Source organism: Solanum stenotomum, chromosome 2, assembly GCF_019186545.1.
Source record: "Solanum stenotomum isolate F172 chromosome 2, ASM1918654v1, whole genome shotgun sequence".
Lineage (NCBI taxonomy): Eukaryota > Viridiplantae > Streptophyta > Magnoliopsida > Solanales > Solanaceae > Solanum > Solanum stenotomum.
This window is the reverse complement of record NC_064283.1, coordinates 58,486,672-58,507,975: the sequence shown is the minus strand read 5'-3', so window position 1 is coordinate 58,507,975 and position 21,304 is coordinate 58,486,672. Positions and strand designations below refer to the sequence as shown.

General features: G+C 30.5%; 1 protein-coding gene across 1 annotated transcript; it reads left to right on the top strand.

Moving 5' to 3' along the window:
* Positions 1 to 3,392: 3,392 nt before the first annotated feature.
* On the top strand, positions 3,393 to 9,708 carry LOC125856137 (putative late blight resistance protein homolog R1B-8). The gene is made up of 7 exons (XM_049535697.1): positions 3,393 to 3,475; positions 3,933 to 4,382; positions 4,594 to 4,711; positions 4,892 to 6,340; positions 8,815 to 9,282; positions 9,440 to 9,542; positions 9,597 to 9,708. The coding sequence occupies exons 2-7, from the start codon at positions 3,939 to 3,941 to the stop codon at positions 9,706 to 9,708; spliced, it is 2,694 nt and encodes an 897-aa protein (XP_049391654.1). The 5' UTR covers positions 3,393 to 3,475; positions 3,933 to 3,938.
* Positions 9,709 to 21,304: the final 11,596 nt, after the last annotated feature.

The following is a 21,304-nucleotide window of genomic DNA, read 5'->3' as shown; positions in this document are numbered from 1 at the left end:
GAGTTGTTAAAAGTTTTGTCCACATACCCTTGATTTATTAATGCTACAAGTTGGCATTAGATTAGTAAAATATATCTTCTAATTGTTGATACTCTATAGCTTAATGATTGTTTTCCGTGGCTAATTTATTACAAAAATTATATAAATACATAATTTAAGATATTATAATTTTTTTAAAAATTATTAATTTAAAAAATTACAAAAATACTTCATATTTTGTTTATGATTGTAATTTATTTTCTATACCTTTAAAATTTATTACAAACAGCCGTGCCAAATCAAACAATATGACATGCAATAGGATATAGAGATTACTATATATTACTATATAAGAAGAGTGAATAAAATTCACTCCTCTTTCGACACGTGGCACCAAATAAAAGGAGCCATATATATATATATATATAATATAATGTATAATATATAAGTAGTAGATAAGTGTGAAAGTGAGGGTATTTTGGGTATTTAAAAATACCCTCACATTCACACTTATCTACTAAAAAATATATATATAAGTAGTAGATTTAAATATATTTAAAAATAATATAAGTAATACTATACTTAGTATGCTTAAAAATAGTAAAAACTACATAAAAAGTACTACATATCATATTACAATAATTAACAATTATTTGACACTTTCAATTCTATTGATGCCATATAAATTAGGATAAAAAAGGTAACATTTATATTCAAAAATAATATAAGTAATACTATACATTATAATAATTAATAGCTTAAATATTTAAAATTTATATAAAATATTTAATTGACTCTCTAAATTCTATTGGTATCACATAAAATGGATTATATGATAAACATATATTGTTTGAAATTGACGAAAAAGAAACTATAAATTACAATAATTAACAAAAAAATTGTCGGCTCCAAAAAATCTATCAATTAAGAACATATATTGTTTCAAATTGATGAAAAAGAAACTATAAAATACAATAATTAACAAAAAAATTCTCTCGACTCCAACAAATCTATCAATTAATGCCGCATAAATTGGGACATGAAAAATAACATATATTCTTTAAAAATTAAGTTCAAAATGTACTATAAAATACAATAATTAACAACTTAATATAGTAAAGAGACATATAAAAAATGGTTAATATTTGAAATTTTGCATGTGCCACGTAAATTAGAACAAAGAGAGTAATAAATATTATTTTCAAAATTCTGTAAAAAAAAGGTACTACAAATCACAATAGCTAACAATTTAAAATATTTTTAGAATCAGATAAAAATTTCAATAACTTCTCAAATTTCATAATATATTACTATATAAGAAGAGTGAATAAATTCACTCCTCTTTCGACACGTGGCACCAATAAAAAGGAGAGGGTTGAACATAAGTGTGAATGTGAGGATATTTTGGGTATTTCAAAATACCCTCACATTCACACTTATCTACTAAAACAAAATTACTATATAATATATATAATGTATAATATAAGTAGTAGATAAGTGTGAAAGTGAGGGTATTTTGGGTATTTAAAAATACCCTCACATTCACACTTATCTACTCAAAAAAAAATATATAGGTAGTAGATTTAAATATATTTAAAAATAATATAAGTAATACTATACTTAGTATGCTTAAAAATAGTAAAAACTACATAAAAAGTACTACATATCATATTACAATAATTAACAATTATTTGACACTTTCAATTCTATCAATGCCATATAAATTAGGATAAAAAAGGTAACATTTATATTCAAAAATAATATGAGTAATACTATACATTACAATAATTAATAGCTTAAATATTTAAAAGTTATATAAAAAATTTAATTGACTCTTTAAATTCTATTGCTACCACATAAAATGGATTATATGATAAACATATATTGTTTGAAATTCACGAAAAAGAAACTATAAATTACAATAATTAACAAAAAAAATTGTCGGCTCCAAAAAATCTATCAATTAAGAACATATATTGTTTCAAATTGACGAAAAAGAAACTATAAAATACAATAATTAACAAAAAATTTCTCTCGACTCCAACAAATCTATCAATTAATGGCACATAAATTGGGACATGGAAAATAACATATATTCTTTAAAAATTAAGTTCAAAATGTACTATAAAATACAATAATTAACAACTTAATATAGTAAAGAGACATATAAAAAATAGTTAATATTTGAAATTTTGCATGTGCCACGTAAATTAGAACAAAGAGAGTAATAAATATTATTTTCAAAATTCTGTAAAAAAAAGGTACTACAAATCACAATAGCTAACAATTTAAAAAAAATTTAGAATCATATAAAAATTTCAATAACTTCTTAAATTTCATAATATATGACATAAGAAGAGGGAATAACCAATATATTTATAAAAAGAAATGACATATAAAATGAAATGGAGAGAGTATTAGTTTTTGAAAATGGAAAAGGACAAAACACATATAGAATTAAAAGACATATAAAAAAACGTTGGTTTAACTCTCAAACATAAAAACTAACATATGTTATTAAAAACTTTAATAAAAAGTACTATAATTTACAATAAATAATAACTTAAAATATCTACAAGACAACAAAAAAAAGACTAATTTGTGTACTGCTTGTGTCACATAAATTAGGATTGGGATGATTTTAAAATTTTAATTTTGGTTATACATTATAAAATAGCCGAAAAATTGAATGATATAATTTTTTTAAAAATAACCGAATGAATCGTCCTATCGATAACTCTAATGTTACTTCTACTCTGTTTATTTTTACTTAAATTTAGAAAGATAGTTTCATTTCTACCCTCAATCTTATCGCTACATTTATTTGCTATTTGAAATTGAAATTAAAAAGACAAATGACAAATAAGTTTTTATATTAGCTGACTTATGAGCAAAATATATTATAACAATCTTTACTAATTTTATAACAATACATAAACTATACTCTCTCCGTCCCATATTAGATGGACACTTCCAACTTTACACGGTGATTAAGAAATCATTAATACATTGGAAGACTTCACCATTTTTCCCTTTGTTTATATCAATGCACATTGAAATGAGTTACAAAAAATACACATACAATATAGGAATGGTCGTATTAATTGTAGGGGTAAAATGGAAAAGAATTAATTAATTCTATCCTAATTTAATAAGTGCTCAAATAATATGAAATTTTTTTTTTTAGTAAGATTCTCATCTAATATGGGACGGAGAGAGTAACAATATAACTTTATTAATGTTGGGCCCGGGCAGCGCCCGGACTTTCTTTACTAGTTTAAATTACAAAGGGCTAAGTCAGATAAGTTCTAGGAAACTTCAGCATATGAAATATTAAAATATTGTTAACATGTAGTGAATTTGATATATAGACTTGTCTCTCATTTTAAGAGTCAACTTTCTGCAAATATTGCTTCATTTTCATTTTTTTAACAGAAGGAAAGAAGAAGAAGCATCTACCATCTGGAAGGTGAATCGAATCCTTCCCAACAATCTCGTAAGTTCTCGATCTATTAAGGGGTCGTTTGATATCAAATTGATTTGAAGTTGAAGTTTTGTTTGAACGTTTAATTTGAATTTTTTAAATTACATTTTTTTTATAAACACGAAAACCCTCCAAGTTGTAAAAACTATCAAATTTGTAATGTCCATTTTCCCATTTTTCATATATGTGTTCTATGCACGATCAAAGTTTACAAGTTTGAATCTCGAAATTCTAAGACGTGCTATTGTGATTGAGAAACTTGTTCAGTCATTGTGTCAAACTAGATCTTATTATAAACTTAATCTTGGGTGTAATGAATTGTACATAAATGAGTAAAGAGGACGATTTCCATATTCAAATCACCATTCAGCAGTAATACATATTGCATGTTGATGTGAAATCTAACAAATATATCTGAAATGTGATATAATTTCAATTGATAATATTTGTGAAACTTGTCTGTATATAGGTAGAGATGGCCGCTACTTACGCTGCACTAACTTCTGTGTTGGGAACCATAGACAAGCTTTTACGGTCCAACTTATTAGTAGGCCTAGAAGAGATTCATAAGCAACAATTGGAGTCACTCGACAAGATGTTTGGCACTCTGCAAAAGTCTCTAATTGGCAAATGTGATGGCGGAGAACCAATTATTACCAAGGATTTGCAAAGAAGAATCAAAGATGTTGCACTTGATGCAGAAGATGAAGTTGAATCACTAATGAAACAACTTATTATTGAGCCGGATGATGATGAACAGGTCCTTGAATGTTGTCGTACAAATCTTGATAAGGTCTCTCAACAGGCTATACAAGTAACTGATTCTGTCAACGAAGAGCTGAGCATCAAGCAGAAGATGAATTGTCCAGAAGCTGAAAGTAGCGCTTCTCCACGATTAGATGCTTCAATCCGTGAGAACGTTATGGATATAAACTTTACTGCTGGAGAGAAGAAGTATTTAATTTTATTAATATGTATGTGTATTTATACAAGAGAGCAAACTACAAATAAGGAAAGAATCAACTACTAAAGGATTGTGATCTTCACCTAATTATAATAGAAACTAAATCACTAATGAGATACTAAGATATGGAATATCAATCAAGAGATATCCTAATATCAATCAAGAGATATCACTAATAATGGAAGGGTACAATAAAGAAAGAGAAAGGATGGTTCCAAGACTTACCAGAGGCTCCGGATCAAATAAACTGGAAGTGGTCTCTGTTGTGGGGATGCCGGGCATAGGTAAGACAACTTTCGCCAAAACTATATTATTTGATAACTCTATCAAGAAGGTCTTTCGGATTCGCGGTTGGATTACTGTGTCTAACAACTATGATTTAAGAAAGTTGCTCCTAGTCCTCCTTCGTGATGTTATTAGAATGGGAGACGGGAATGATAATACAATGGATATTGGAAAACTAGCTGAGCGCGTACAACAAGGTTTGAAGGGAGAAAAGTATTTGATTGTTGTGGATGACATATGGAGCAAAGATGCTTGGGATAGAATTTCACATTGGTTTCCAGATTGTGGTAACAAAAGTCGAATTTTGTTGACTTCTCGAGACAGGGAGGTTGGTGAGTATGCTGCTAGCAATCCTAAAGAGAGTTTGGTGATGCGTCCTCTGACGCAAGATGAAAGTCGGAATCTGTTTTACCGTAGGGCATTTGGCAAAAATTACACTATCCGAGGGTCAGATGATGAATTCGAGAAGGTTGGAGAGGAAGTTGTAACAAATTGCAAAGGATTACCGCTAATGATTACTGCAGTTGCTGGTATACTCTCTAGCAAGAGTAAACTGGATGAGTGGATGGAAGTAGCTCAAAGTGTAAGCTCATTAGTAAATGATGATGATTACAAACAATGCTTAAAAGTTGTTGCTTTGAGCTACAATAATCTTCCTTCTCTTATAAAAGCTTGCTTTTTGCATTTCGGACTTTTCCCAAAAGCCCATGTCATTTCTGTGAAGAAGTTAATTAGATTATGGATTGCAGAAGGACTCGTAAATCTAAAGGGGGTTGAGGAATTCGAACAAGTAGCTGCTCGTGTTTTACATGATCTTATCGGGAAAAGTCTTGTTATTGTTGAAAAGCGAAGTTTGGATGGGCAAATTAAGACATGTAGGATTCATGATCTTTTTCATGATTTGTGCTTGAAGGAAGCTGAAAGCGAGAATCTTTTGTATGTTCTTGGTTCAGACCTTACCACTCATTTAGACAGAAACTTCCGTAAAGGTCCCAGGTGGATGTCAATTCAATCAGACCCTTATCTTTGTTACTCCAGTTGGCAGACTTATGCTCCTATTAAAATACGCTCTCTTTACATATATTATAGAAATTTTAACAAATTTCTTTTTCATTTCAAACCACTAAGGGTATTGGACGTGGAGGACAGTTTGATCACAAGTAAAATTACTGGAGAGCTTGTTTGTTTAAAGTATTTGGCTGTGTGGACTAGTGCGACATGTGTGGAACTACCAATTTCCAATCTTTGGAATCTACAGACTCTCATTTTTAGTAAAGGTTCACTCATATGTTTTCCACATATTGTTGTAGCTTTGCCAAAAGATATTTGGCAAATGTCACAATTAAGGCATCTTTATGCAGTAGGCATTTCTCTATCTTCTCCTGGAGATAAGGTTCTCGGAAACTTACAGAGTGTTTCTGGTTTGAGTCCTTCTTGTTGTACAAAGGAAATATTTGAAGGGATTAAGAAAGTGAAAAAATTGGCCATTCGCGGAAGGATGGAGGAATATCCTACTGATCTTAAATGGATAGATAATCTTAAATATTTACAAGATCTCGAGTCACTAAGTATTGCAGATAAGGAAATGGCGTATTGTATGTATAAAAGGGTGTTTTTTAGTCTTACAAGTCCAGATTCTTTTCCACAAAAACTCAAGAAGTTGAAACTTAGCTTCACATATCTACCGTGGGAATACATGTCCATTATCAGCAAGTTACCCGAACTTGAGGTGCTCAAACTGAAGAGTGGTGCCTTACTTGGCCCCGAGTGGAAAGCAACAGACCAGATTGGGTTCCCGAAGTTGAGGTTCTTGCTCTTTGAGAATCTCATCTTTTATAAATGGGAAACCACCACGGGCTCTCATAATCATTTCCCCAGCCTTGAGCACGTAATTATCACAGATTGCAAATACTTAAAAGAGATTCCTCAAGGATTTGCTGATAGCAAGACACTGGAGCTGATTGAGTTACACAAATGTGATCCTTCCTTGGTGGCTTTTGCTGAGAAAATCCAGGAAAAACACGAGAATTTGGGGAGGAACAAACTTAAAGTTACTGCCTTCGATTCAGGTAAATATATCTATCTGTCAACATACAATAGTTAGTTTGATGATGTTATATATTGTACCTTTCCTGAATGCTCTGTACCGTTTTTCTATTAGTTGTCATGTTTTCTTCACTATCAATTTTTCCTTTTTCATTATTACACTTGACGAGCCGAGGCTTGTTCAGAAACAACCTACTACTTCCACAAAGTAGAGGTAAGGTCTGCATATGTTCTCTACTGAGTTTCGTCATTTCACTTTACAGAGACAGAGAAGGAAAAATATGATTATCACACAACCCGTCATAATATGATGATGAAACAGTTGGCCAACAGGTACCGTTTTGGATACCAAACTGCAGCTGATCGAATCACATAAGGAATTGTCTTCCCTTGTATCGTATTGTGGTGTTAATTTAAATGTAATGTTTCTTTTGATTTTTATTTTATATATACACATCTTGTTGTTTGGATTTGGTTGTAATTACCTATTGTATCTTATTGTGATATTAGTTTAAATATAATATTTACTTATACAGCTTGTCGTTTGGATATGGTTGCTACGTATAGTATTTTATTGTTGGTGTTAGTTTAAATATCTTGTTTGTTTTGCTTATTACTTAATGTTTTATTGCATCGTATCATTAAATCCATGTTATATAATGGCAAAAAATCTCGTTTTATGTACCGAACAATTTGGTGTGATCGCGTCATTATCATAACTTTTTTTTCCTCATTATGTATTTACTTATTATGTAATAATCATAATTTATCCTTTACTCTATATCTTTATCGTAGCTCTACTTTTCTTGTAGGTTTATCTTTCAAATTGTTGATTTGTGACATTATTTAACGATGAAAAATGATATAATCTATTCTTAACCCGGTATAACACCCTGAAAATTTCTAAGTTAAGAATCGAATCATTCTTCATTTGTGAATAAGATCGTACCGAGAGATTCTTAATGTTCTTAGGTGTTAAGGTCAATTCTTTAGTGTGGGAATGATTTTGGATATGAATTAAGGTCACTAGAATCCTCTAGCACAAAGTTGAGTTGAAAGCTTTCTTACCGATTGATTTTAATTGGGTTAACTTCAAAAACCATTCTCTCAGCATATAATGAACTAAGTGCCCATGACCTATCAAACAAAGGTCTTTAAGTCCTCTTTCCAACGCCACCAAGTTTTCCTCATTTAGAGTTTAGAGTAAAAAGTTATGTCCATTTTAGTGAAGCCATGTCAGGCAGGTGAAGTTTCACGGCCGGCTATACGGCCCGTGGAGCCTTAAACGGTTTGTGAAACCTCCCTTTTAAGGCACCTCGTCAGTTTGTTAAGCTGAGGTCATTTTGGTCTTTCCCATATGCGTTTGGTACTTAACCTACGTTGTTAAGACATGTAGGATTCATGATCTTTTTCAATATTTGTGCTTGAAGGAAGCTGAAAGCGAGAATCTCTTGGATGTCAATTCAATCAGGCTTTAATATTAGTTGCTCCAGTCGGTATGCTTATACTGGTATTAAAATACGCTCTCTTTACATGTCTTATATAATATTTTAACAAAAATCTTTTTCATTTCAAACTATTAAGAGTATTGGACATGGAGGACAATATGATCACAAGTAAAATTACTGGAGAGCTTGTTTGTTTAAGGTATTTGGCTGTGTGGACTAGTGCGACATGTGTGGAACTACCAATTTCCAATCTTTGGAATCTACAGACTCTCATTTTTAGTAAAGGTTCATCTGGATATATTTCATATAGTGTAGTAGCTTTGCCAAAAGATATTTGGCAAATGTCACAATTAAGGCATCTTTATGCAATATGCATTTCTCTATCTTCTCCTGGAGATAAGGTTCTCGGAAACTTACAGTGTGTTTCTGGTTTGAGTCCTTTTTGTTGTACAAAGGAAATATTTGAAGGGATTAAGAAAGTGAAAAAATTGGCCATTTGCGGAAGGAAGGAGGAATATCCTACCGATCTTAAATGGATAGATAATCTTAAATATTTACAAGATCTCGAGTCACTAAGTATTGCAGCTGAGCAAATGTTGTATGGTTAGATAAAACCAGGGTGTTTAGTCTTACAAGTCCAGATTCTTTTCCACAAAAACTCAAGAAGTTGAAACTTAGCTACACAACTCTACCGTGGGAATACATGTCCATTATCAGCAAGTTGCCCGAACTTGAGGTGCTCCAACTGAAGAAGTATGCCTTCCATGGCCGCGAGTGGAAAACAACAGACCAGATTGGGTTCCTGAAGTTGAGGTTCTTGCTCCTTGATAATCTCTTCCTTGAAAAATGGGAAACCACCACAGGCTCTCATGATCATTTCCCCAGCCTTGAGCGCGTAATTATCACACATTGCATATTCTTAAAAGAGATTCCTCAAGCATTTGTTGATAGCAAGAAACTGGAGCTGATTGAGTTACACAAATGTGAACCTTCCTTGGTGGCTTTTGCTGAGAAGATCCAGGAAAAACACGAGGATTTGGGGAGGAACAAACTTAAAGTTACTGCCTTCGATTCAGGTAAATATATCTCTGTCAACATACAATATATGGTTAGTGTTGCAAACAGGAAAAAAAGTAAACTTAACTATGCTTATTGAATTCTACAGTTTGGTTGAAGTTTGATGATGTTATATATTGTACCTTTCCTGAATGCTCTGTACCGTTTTTCTATTAGTTGTCATGTTCTCTTCACTGTCATTTTTTCCTTTTCATTACTATGATTTGCTACACTTGATGAGCCGACGTTTGTTCAGAAACAACCTCTCTACTTCCACAAGGTAGTGGAAGGTCTGCATATACTCTCTACTGAATTTCGTCATTTCACTTTACAGTGTCGTTGGAGGAATGGTTGAGTTTTCTCTAGAAGAAACAGGGGATTTTCAGCTGATCAATCACATAAGGAGTTGTCTTCCCTCCTTGTACCGTATTGTGGTGTTTGCTTAAATATAATATTTATTTTGATTCTTACTTATACAACTTGTTGTTTGGATATGGTTGTTATTTATTGTATCGTATTCTATTGGTATTAGTTTAAATACAATGTTTCTTTTGATTTTTATATATACACAGCTTGTTGTTTGGATTTGGTTCTAATTACCTATTGTATCTTATTGTGGTATTAGTTTAAATATAATATTTACTTATACAACTTGTCGTTTGGATATGGTTGCTGCATATAGTATTTTATTGTTGGTGTTATTTAAATATCTTGTTTGTTTTGCTAATTACTTAATGTTTTATTGCATCGTATCATTAAATCCGTGTTATATAATGGCGAAAAATCTCGTTTTATGTATCGAACAATTCGGTGTGCAGATCGCATCATTATCATAACTTTTTTTCCTCATTATGTATTTACTTATTATGTAATAATCATATTTTATCCTTTACTCTATCTCTTTATCGTAGCTCTACACTGTAGCTCTACTTTTCTTGTAGGTTTATCTTTCAAATTATTGATCTGTGACATTATTTAACGATGAAAAATGATATAATCTATTCTTAACCCGGTCCTTAGTAGACTTTTCAAAGCCAACTTAATTGCTTACCTTTAGAAAGGCGTTAAACAGGCATTTGCTCTTATGCCTTTATATATATAATAGAAGAGAATTAGATAGTAGTATATAGAATTAGCCACAATTTAAAGTTTATGAGTTCACGATAATCTCAAACTAGAAGAAATAAAAACAAAAAAAACTTGTTTATTGAAGTTTTATTAGCATAATCCAAAAGGGGGTGTTTTATTAGCAAAAAGATTCTTTCTATAAACAAAATGTTTCAATGCTAAGTTGATATGCTCCAAAGACTAATAGATGCATCTTGAGTTTCAATTGCATCAGATTTATCCGAATTCAGTATTTTCGATTCAATATGAAACATAAACTTATACATAAATTCGGAAAATGGTAACAAATATTAGATTTGAATACAAAATTTAAAAAGTACAGTGAATTTAATATTAAAAACCTTAAAAATCAAATCTATCATGTTTGAATTTATAGGAATGTCAAAAATATAATGATTTTAAAATTGAATAGTAGGAATGTTAAAAATCAAACTTATCAAGTTTAAATCTTAAATCTGCCCTTATCATAATGCATGTGTTCCGTCTACATGAGAGGTCGGATCTTGAGGGTTGGTTATGTACTTTTATGTGAATATAATAGCCTTTACCTAGATATGTATATAAAAGCTAATTAAATATCTATAAATATTTGAACTGTGAACAAAATCTAGTCTAGAATTAACATGAGATCAATATATAAAAAGTCATAAACTTCAAATTCTTGGTCCACCTCTCTCGGAGAAATGAAGAAGACAAATGATTAACGGTAAATTTACAAATTAGAATAGCTAAAACATGATATGTATTAACAAAATCATGGATCAAGGGTCACATCGGGTCTGATTCTGATTATACCATGTCGAATTAGGCTTTTTGACTTAACTCGCATCCTAAAAATTAGTTCAAGATTTATCTAAGGAGCCCAAATTTCACTTATTCACCGATATGGGATATTCTATTCACGAACCCGTAAAATTAAAAAATAAATAAATAAAGGAGGACAAAGAGGAAGAAGAAGAGAATCCAAACAAACTTTCAAATAAAAAACAGAAAAAAAATTGCATGCATTTTTGGCCTTTGCAAATGTGGCATAAATTACGGTTTCAAATTTCAACTGTTTTTAACTTTCTGTTTCTCTTTTTTTATATAAAAAATAATAAATTAAATTAAATCCTCTCAAAATATGTATGGACCTGTTAATAGAGCAATTTATTAAGGAAAGAAGAAGTTTTTTTAAAAAAATTATTAGTCACGAGAAAATGTCAGACAACAAATTTAAACTTTTTTTCTTGCGTATTTTATGGAGTTTTGGATCCAATTTTTGTTTATTAAAAAGCGTTTGTATGTGACTTCTTCATCATCATAACTTACTATTAAAAAAACTTTCTTCTCCTTTTCCATTTTTACGTATAAAATCTTCAACATTTTATTTGAGTATTTGGATTTGCATTTTGGTAGAAAAAAATGGAGAATAATAGAAAGAGAGGGAGAGAAACGTTGAATACGATTTACAACAGGAAGAAACACCAGGTCATGATGATGAGGATGATGAATGAGGATGATGATTTTGATCAAAATAGGTACAAATGGGATAATGCGAAGGATTTTATGCGAACAGAGGAATGTCATGAAGACGATGAGTCAGGTACAAGTACAGGTCCAGGTGTAGAAACAACAGGAGTTTTTGGCTTTCCATGGATTAAAGGAAACAAAGACGTAAACTTCAAAGAAGAAATTGAGGAATGTTTGGATAGTACATTTGCCGTCCCTACAACCACCACCTCCTACAATTGTTATGACGATGAAATTCACATCGACACTACTACTATTACTACTACTACATCAATTTTCTGTGATAATCAGAAGAAGTTGTTATTAGAATTGGATATTGATCTCGATTTCAACCTCGATCCCGATCTAATTGATCAATTTTTCACTGATACTACACTATCGTCCTGTGACAATGATCAATTGAAAGTGAATGAAATTGAAGAACAACAATTGAAAATTGAAGTGAACGACGATCAAAAACTTGTTGAACCCAAGGATGGGAGTTAATTAATTGGAGGTAGCGGCGAGTCTATGACCATTGAATAGATTTCTTCGACTTGAGTTGGATTAGAAGCATGAAATGTATATACATCATCTCCGGTAGCAATCTAGCACCATGAAATGATGTACAACAAAATAAAAACCAATACACCGACAAGTTCTGGGATCTTGAATTTGAATTATGAAACCTTTGAAAAAAATGTAATATAATAGTTAGATCCTTAACTGAAGGTTTTCGTTACATTAAATTGTTTAAGAAGTGTACAAATTAGTGTTTTTTTGTGGCTATTAATATAATAATACTCTTAATAATAAAAATCCATTCACTATTCTATGTGACTGTATTTATTTAGTGATGGAGTTTAAATGAGGTGTAAGTTAAATATATGTAAAACACTAAAACTATCCTTTTAAATAAGTAATAATAAAAAAGAATGGTATCGTATTTGTTCTTGTCATTAACGAAATTCCATTGCCAAACAAGCGACTCCACGATTCAAATTATCTATACTAAATATTTTTTAATCTTGTGGTCTTAAACATATATGATATATGAAAGTTAAATTTAAAAATTGATCCAAAAAAAATATATGAGAAAACACATAAAAAATATTCCTAAACTTGGCAGCACAACTTAAACTACACCGACGTTTAAATATCCATTTAACATCTTTCAAGTAATTTAAATACCCCATAAGGGATGATGTGGCAGAGAGAGAGAGTGTACTCTCCTAAAAACGCGTGAAAAAAAAGATCACTTCAAAGATGTTAAGGGGGTATTTAAACGTCTGTATAGTTTAAGTACTAAAGTAAGTTCTAAAAAAGACAAACAAATTTAAAAATATAGTATATTTGTTTTGTTAACCAAGGCTTATAATAATTTTATTATTACTAAAAAAATTAGGCCCTTCAAATTTGAGGGCCTAAGACGTATGCATCATTTTTAAAGGCATTGAGCCGCCCTTAATGGAGAGATAGTTGAGATTCATTCGCTATTAATTAAAGGTTTTAAATTTGAGTTCTAAAAATAAAATAAATGTTGAGAGCACAATCTTTATAATAAGCTTTCTTCAATATGAATACCAAATCACGAAATATTTTTTAGCTTAATTTCATATAGCACGCAAGTAAATTTGATCTTTTTTTTTTCTTATTATATTGTGGATATCTCCGCTTGATGAAGCATTAGTGTACTTGTCGCTACTCTAAAAAATATAAGATATGAATTAATACTAATTAATATTACGTATAATTTTATAAAAAACATAATAATTATGATAAAAACGTCTTTTCATGATTTTCAGATAATAGATAAATATTTTTTTATTAAATAAATATGTGTGAGACATTAAGGTTGTAGATGGAATTATTTATTTAAATTAATGTATAATATTAATTTAAATAAGGAATCGGGGAAAAAAATAAAGAAGAAGAGAAAAAAATATATTCAAATTTGATAGTGCAAATCTAAGAAATAATCTGATTTCATTTAATATAAGCAATCTAATATGATTTTAAGATGTAAAGAAAGAAATTACAATATTGAAAATGTGAATCTATCCTAATTACCAGTTAACATGTGGACGGAAAAAGTAAGCATATTAATGAAATTAAGAAATGATCAATGAATTTAGATATGATTATTTTGGGAAAAGCGTCTGAAAAATACATTAATTTTAGTTGAAGTTATTGTTACAATACCAAACCTTTTTACATCTGCACTATTTAATAGTGTATTTTAAAGGTATATATGTGTCCGCGTAGACACATTACTATTTAAAATGATGCAATATTTATGGTGTTCACGTGGGCACATATATACTTTTAAAATACACTATTAAATAGTGCAGGGAGTAAAAGATCATTTCCAAAGTTTGATATTGTTACAGCAATTTCGATCAAAGTTCGGATATATTTTAGACTTTTTTCCCTATTATTTTCTCTTATTTTATTTTCTTTCATTAAGCAGTTTATTGTCCCCAAGTATTTTAGAATATGATTGCAGCATTTTATTGTTGAAACAAGTTATCCACAAACACGTATACTACACTCGTGATGGATTGAGGATTTTCATTCGGGGAGTTCGAAAAATAAAAATATAAACATGTAAATATGTAATGATAATAATTATAAAATAAACTAAGGTTTTTAAATAAACATTATAAAAAGAACACTTGGAAAAAATAAAAAATTGAATTTTCGGGTATCGGGTTTCAATTTCCTAGCTATAAATTAGTCGGCCTCACATTCATGAAAAAGATAAAAATGGAAAAGATATCCAATAGTCTTCTTTCTGAACATCAGTCTGCCATGGATGAGCCTGTCCCCGGAAAAACAAGACATTGATCTTGATTTCACCTTCGATCCCGATCTAATTGATCAATATTTCATAGACAATTTGTCGAACACTGATACTGCACAATCTTCCTGTGATGTTGATCAATTGAAAGTGAATGAAATTGAACATCAGCAATTGAAAATTGAAATAAACGACGATCAAAAGCTTGTTGAACCCAATGATGGAAGTTAATTAATTGGAGGTAGCAAAAGTTAGCGGCGAGTCTATGACCATTGAATAAATTTCTTCGACTTGAGTTGATTAGAAGCATGAAATATATATACATCATCATTATCTTCAAATAAGGTCTTTTCTCCGATAGCTATCAGCCTACAAAACAAAAATCAACACACCGATAAATTTTGGGTTCTTGAATTTCAATTATGAAACCTTTGGAAAAAATGTAATATGATAGTTAGATCCTTAATCGAAAGTTTTCGTTACATAAAATTGTTTAAGAAGTGTACAAATTTGATTTTTGTGGCTATTAATAATATTACTATAATAATACTCTTAATAATAAAAATTAATTCATTATTCTATGTGACTGTACTTATTTGGTGATGGAGTTTAAATGAGGTGTAAGTTAAATCTATGTAAAATACTAAAACTATCCTTTTAAATAAGTGATGAGGAATATTTTATCTATCTTTTATTTTAAATTTGTGATAGAAAAGGTCTTAATAAAATAATAGTGATAATAAAAAAGAATGGTATCGTATTTGTGTCATTAATGAAATTCCATTGCCAAACAAGCAGACTCCACGATTTAAATTATTCAAGAAAAATGTCCAAATTTATTTCTTTTAACTTTTAATTATAATTAAGATTATCTAAAGATAAAAGTCGTATTGGGATCCAAAGTAAAAATAAGATTGTCTCCGATGACATGGGCAATCTTAGATTAAAAAATAATTAACATCAAGTGAATTGGAAAAGTTACTTTATGATGAGCAGCTCAAGCTAATTAGTGACCTAAAGTCAAAAATAAATCGAAAGTCTAACTTTTAAATATATTTTTATTTTTATATCTGAGATTCAAAATTATTTCTTTCTTTTTAATAAAAATTTCATATTTTTCTATGGTCTTAAACTAGGCATTAATTCTAAACAAAATAGATTCGTGTATAAGAATTATTTTTGAGAAAATGAATTAATATAGTCTTGAATAATAAACCTTACAAAAATCACCCCTACATTATTTCATATTACTTTAATAAAAATATCTCATAAAAAATATAAAAATATATTTTTATTTATTTTAAAAACTACTCTATATTTTTTTTTCTTTCATATTAGATATTGAATACTTATATTAGAATTCAATTAATCTGAATTCATACTACGTAAATCTCATTCATGAAAACACTTTCTATAAAAAAAAAAAAATCATACTGAAAATTTAAAACTGAAATTATTGATTAATAAAAGAGCAAATTTATTCGCTCCACCACAATTTCATATACTTTCTATTTTTTATAATAATAAATGAAGAAATGACCAAATGCATCAACAAAGAACCGTGCAATAAATATAATTTTGTGGGGTTAGTGATATTGACATCTCATAAAACATCCATACGAATCACTAATTTATTTCCTATTAAAAAATATTTATTTTCATTTTTGTTTTCTCAAAGTACTATTTCTTTATTATCCATTTATATATATAAATTTATTTAATTAGATATTTTTTAAAGATAAAAAAAAAATCGTTTAAAATCATCTATATTTTTGGTTGATGATCTATTTTGAGTATTACATAGATTAAATTACTTGTGTCACATCTTTATAAAAAAAAATACTTCTTATATGCTCACTAATAAACTTATTTCAACTAAATGTTTCCGACTTTTCTATCATTAATCTTACCATAATAATTAATTAATTAATTTGTCTTTTTTCACCCAATAATAGTAAGAATTTAAGATTTAAGTATAAAATTTAATATTTAAGATTCTTAGCATTATATTCAATATAATTGAAGTTACGACAATAACAACAATAATGACGTACCTGATGGAATTTCATTAGTGTGATTTGAGGAGGATAGAGGGTACACAAGCTAATTAGTGGCTTAAAGCAAAAAATAATTCGGAGGCCTAATTTTTTATTTTTTATTTTTATATAAATATGAGATTCAAAGTAATCTCCTTTTCTTTTTAATATTTTTTTTCTATGGTCTTAAACTATATATATACAAATATTTTTTTAATCTTGTGGTGTTAAACATATCATGTGGAAGTTAAATTTAAAAATTGATTAAAAAAAAGAAACATTCTTTAATGTTTCGAAACAAACTAAAAAAGACAAATAAATTTAAAAAATATAGTATATTTTTTTTTATTAAATAAGGCTTATAATAATTTTATTATTCCTAGATAATAGGCCCTTCGAATTTGGGGTGTAAAACGTATGCCTCATTTTTAAAGGCATTGGAGATAGTTGAGATTCCTTCTCTCTTAATTAGAGGTTTCAAATTTGAATCCTAAAAATAAAATAAATGTTGGGAGCACAATCTTTATAATAAGCTTTCTTCGATATGAATATCAAAACACTAATTTTTTTTAGCTTAATTTCAAATAGCACACAAGTAAATATGATCATTTTTTTTCTTATTTTATTGTGGATATCTCCTCTTCATTAAGCATCTAGTGTACTTGTCCGCACTTGGCGCTATTCTAAAAAAATATAAGATATGAATTAATACTAATTAATATTACGTATAATTTTATAAAAGAAAACACAATAATTATGATAAAAACGTCTTTTCATGATTTTTTAGATAATAGATAAGATTTTTTTGACTAAATAAATATGTGTGAGACATGGCCGTATATAAAATTATTTATTTAAATTAACGTATAATATTATTTTAAAAAAGGAATCAGAGAAGAAAATAAAGAAGAAGAGTAAAAAATTGATGATGCGAATCTATGAAATAGTCTGATTTTATTTAATATAAACAATCTAATATGATTTTAAGATGTAAAGAAAGACAGTAGAATATTGAAAATGTGAATCTATCCTAATTACCAGACACCAGTTAACATGTAGACGGAAAAGTAAGCATATTAATGAAATTATGAAATGATCAATGAATTTAGATTTTTTTTTTCTTATTTTATTGTGGATATCTCTTCTTCATTAAGCACTTTATTGTCCCCAAGTATTTTAAAATATGATTGCAGCATTTTATTGTTGAAGCAAGTTATCCACAAACATGTATACTACACTCTTCACGAGTGACGAATTTAGAATTTTCATTCAGAGAGTTCGAAACATAAAAGTATAAACATGTAAATAAGCCAACAAAACACAACTCCAAAGAAGTAATAGTATATAGTTTGATCCCACCCTCACAAAAAAAAAAACTATACATGCATTCAATAATAATATATGAACCACGATGAGAATGTTTGATCATATAAAATAAAATTAAATGAAATTTGGAGTTAAAATTATGTTTGGTTATATTTTGTAAAGAATATTAAAAATTTGAATGTACACACTTCAATATTATCCAATCGAAAATAAAACATATTGTTATAAAATATATGTCATGACCCAATCCACATAAGTCATGACCGGCGCTCAGTAAGCCTAAGCCTACCGAGCAAGCCTAGACCATTTTCTTGCTAAAAATTCGACAGAGTTTCCTCTATATAGGAAGCAATCCATAAATTTTAAACCTGTCAGTATTCAATACACAACAACCCAACCTACACCCATAACAACATATAAAGTCTAAAAGACTATCATAATCAAAAGTCAGTGACTTCCACAAAACTTTAGAAGTTAATCAAAATTCAGTGACTTCCACAAAACTTTAGAAGTTCCAAGTCACCTTTTCACCAACACAAATCAAAACCAAAACCAATTTACAAGTCTGACTCAAGGAGCAAGACTCTAGGATTAAAAACACTAATATACTTTATTAGTCGAAACAAAAGGATGGCCCACATGAAGCAACTGTGGGGCTTACTGGATGCGGTGTCAGCGCTATCTATCACTATGCCAGAGTCAAGGGTCACCTTCAGTTGAGTTATCTGAAAAGAGAAAAAGGAAGCGGGGTCAGTCACACAGACTGAGTGAGTAATAACACGCACCCTAGCGTTTTATCTGGGAAAACATATAAATAGAACATTATGCAATTTATAAAACAGTTGCCATAGCTTGCTTCAACTAAATTAGGTATTCAAGATATTGCAATAATGAAATTCATTATTTACTGGGAGGATCCAATGCCAGTATCGAGTATACTTTCTGACACTACGGATTTACCATAGCCGTCTGACCACCCCGTCAGCTAGATTCCCTTCTAGAGGGTGGTTGTACCACATTAGTTTACCTACAAGGTGCACCAGGTCTAACGATCCAGACGTTAGATAATGGCGAACTGGCAAGGTTAGCTTCCCGATATACTTCATTATAATTCACATAGATTCGCATACTTTGTGTCAAATTCAAATCCAATGGTATGTAAACTCGAAATTCACATAACTTCAAAAGCATCAACATGTAAACTCATGGTAACAATGATTCATATTGATCATATTATCGCTTGTCCGCATACAATAAATCAATTTCTAGATAAATCACTTTAGTGAAAAACAAGATGAATTTAAAACATGCTATAGTTGGAAATCCACTATAGAGGAATTATCACTTACAGTACTTCCGTCGAAATAGCTCCACCCTCCTTCCAGTGATTATGGCACACAATTTCAATAATTTGCAAAGTCAAGAATGGAGAAAAACCGTGGGGTCTTCTACAATACTGCTTGTTTTGGATTTTAGAGATAAAATCCTTTACCTAGTGTTGAGTTCTATTCTCGTCTATTATTTTTTTCCTTTTCTCTGCTTCGTCTCTCTTACTCTGTTTTTTTTTGTTTTCTCCAGCTGTTTGAGTCGGACAACTTCTAAGTTGAAACTCACGCTGCCCTTTTTTTTAAGCCTCTTCCACCGCATCTCTCAAACTTATCTGATAATTAATTTACAAAGGAGGTGGGTAAAACTTGGGAATTAAGCAGTCAACGGGTGTGTTAGGTAAATTAATTAGTTGTTTATTTTAAATGGGCTTGGCCCAAAGCTTTAAGTCGCTACAATCTCTCCCCTTTAAGAAAATTCGATCCCCGAATTTTTAAACATATATATATACTTGCGGGTCTGAATAAATGAGGATACTTGGCCCGCATCACCTTCTCGTCTTCCCATGCTGCCTCCTCGCTGGAGTGATATTTCCATGCTACTTTCACTGTCGCCATCTCTTTCGAACGTAACTTCCTTACTTGTTTGTCCATTATAAACACTGGTTCCTCTTCATAAGTTAGGTTCTCGTCCAACTGGATTTTGATGCTTTTAGCACATGTGAAGGGTCTGGTATGTACTTTCGTAGCATTGATACATAAAAGATTGAATGTACTAAAGATAACTCAAGTGGAAGTGCTAAACGATATGCGACAACACCAACTCTAGCAAGTATCTCATATGGCCCAATATATCTTGGACTCAATTTTCCTTTCTTCCCGAATCTTAAAACACCTTTCATTGGTGATACTCATAAGAACACATGATCCCCTACTGAAAACTATAACTCTTGATGTCTTTTTCTACATAAGCCTTTTGTCTACTTTGGACCGCTAGCAATCTTTGCCTAATTAATTGAACCTTGTCAATCGATGACTTCACCAGATCTGGACCCAATACCTTAGCCTCACCAGCCTCAAACCACCCAATGGGAGATCGACATCGCCTTCCATATAACGCCTCGTAAGGTGCCATCTGTATACTTTCTTGGAAGCTATTATTGTAAGCAAACTTTGTCAACGGTAGATATTTGTCCCAACTACCACCAAAATCAAGAATACAAGATCTTAACATATCTTCAAGAGAATGTATGGTTCTCTCTGACTGACCATCAGTTTGTGGGTGGAATGCCGTACTCAATTCCACTTGTGTTCCCAATGCCCCTTGGAATACTTTCCAGAAGTGTGAGGTGAACTGGGATCCTCTATCCGATATAATAGAAATTGGAACTTTGTGAAGCCTAGCAATTTCATCAATATAAATTTATGCATAGCGTGCGCCATTATATATAGTTTTGACCGGTAGGAAGTGTGCTGATTTTGTTAATCGATCCACGATCACCCATATAAAATCATACCCTTAAGAGTTCGTGGCAATCCAGTGATAAAATCCATGGTATTTCGCTCCCATTTCCATTCTGGTATCACAAGTTGTTGCATCAACCCTGCAGGTCTTTGGTGTTCAGCTTTAACTTGCTGGCAAGTCAAACATCGAGTGACATGATTCGCCATATCTTTCTTCATACCCTCCCACCAGTACAACTAATGAACATTTTGGTACATTTTTGTGGATCTAGGATGAACTGAGTACCTGGAGCCATGCGCTTCTTCAAGCAACGTTTGTCTTAAATCGTTAACATCTGGTACACAAACACGATTGCCAAGTCGCAATACCCCATGACTATCCACGACAAAATCTTTATTCTTGTTAAGGACATCTTCATCTCTAATTTTGCACAACCGCATGTCTAGGTATTGTTTTGCCTTTATATCCTCC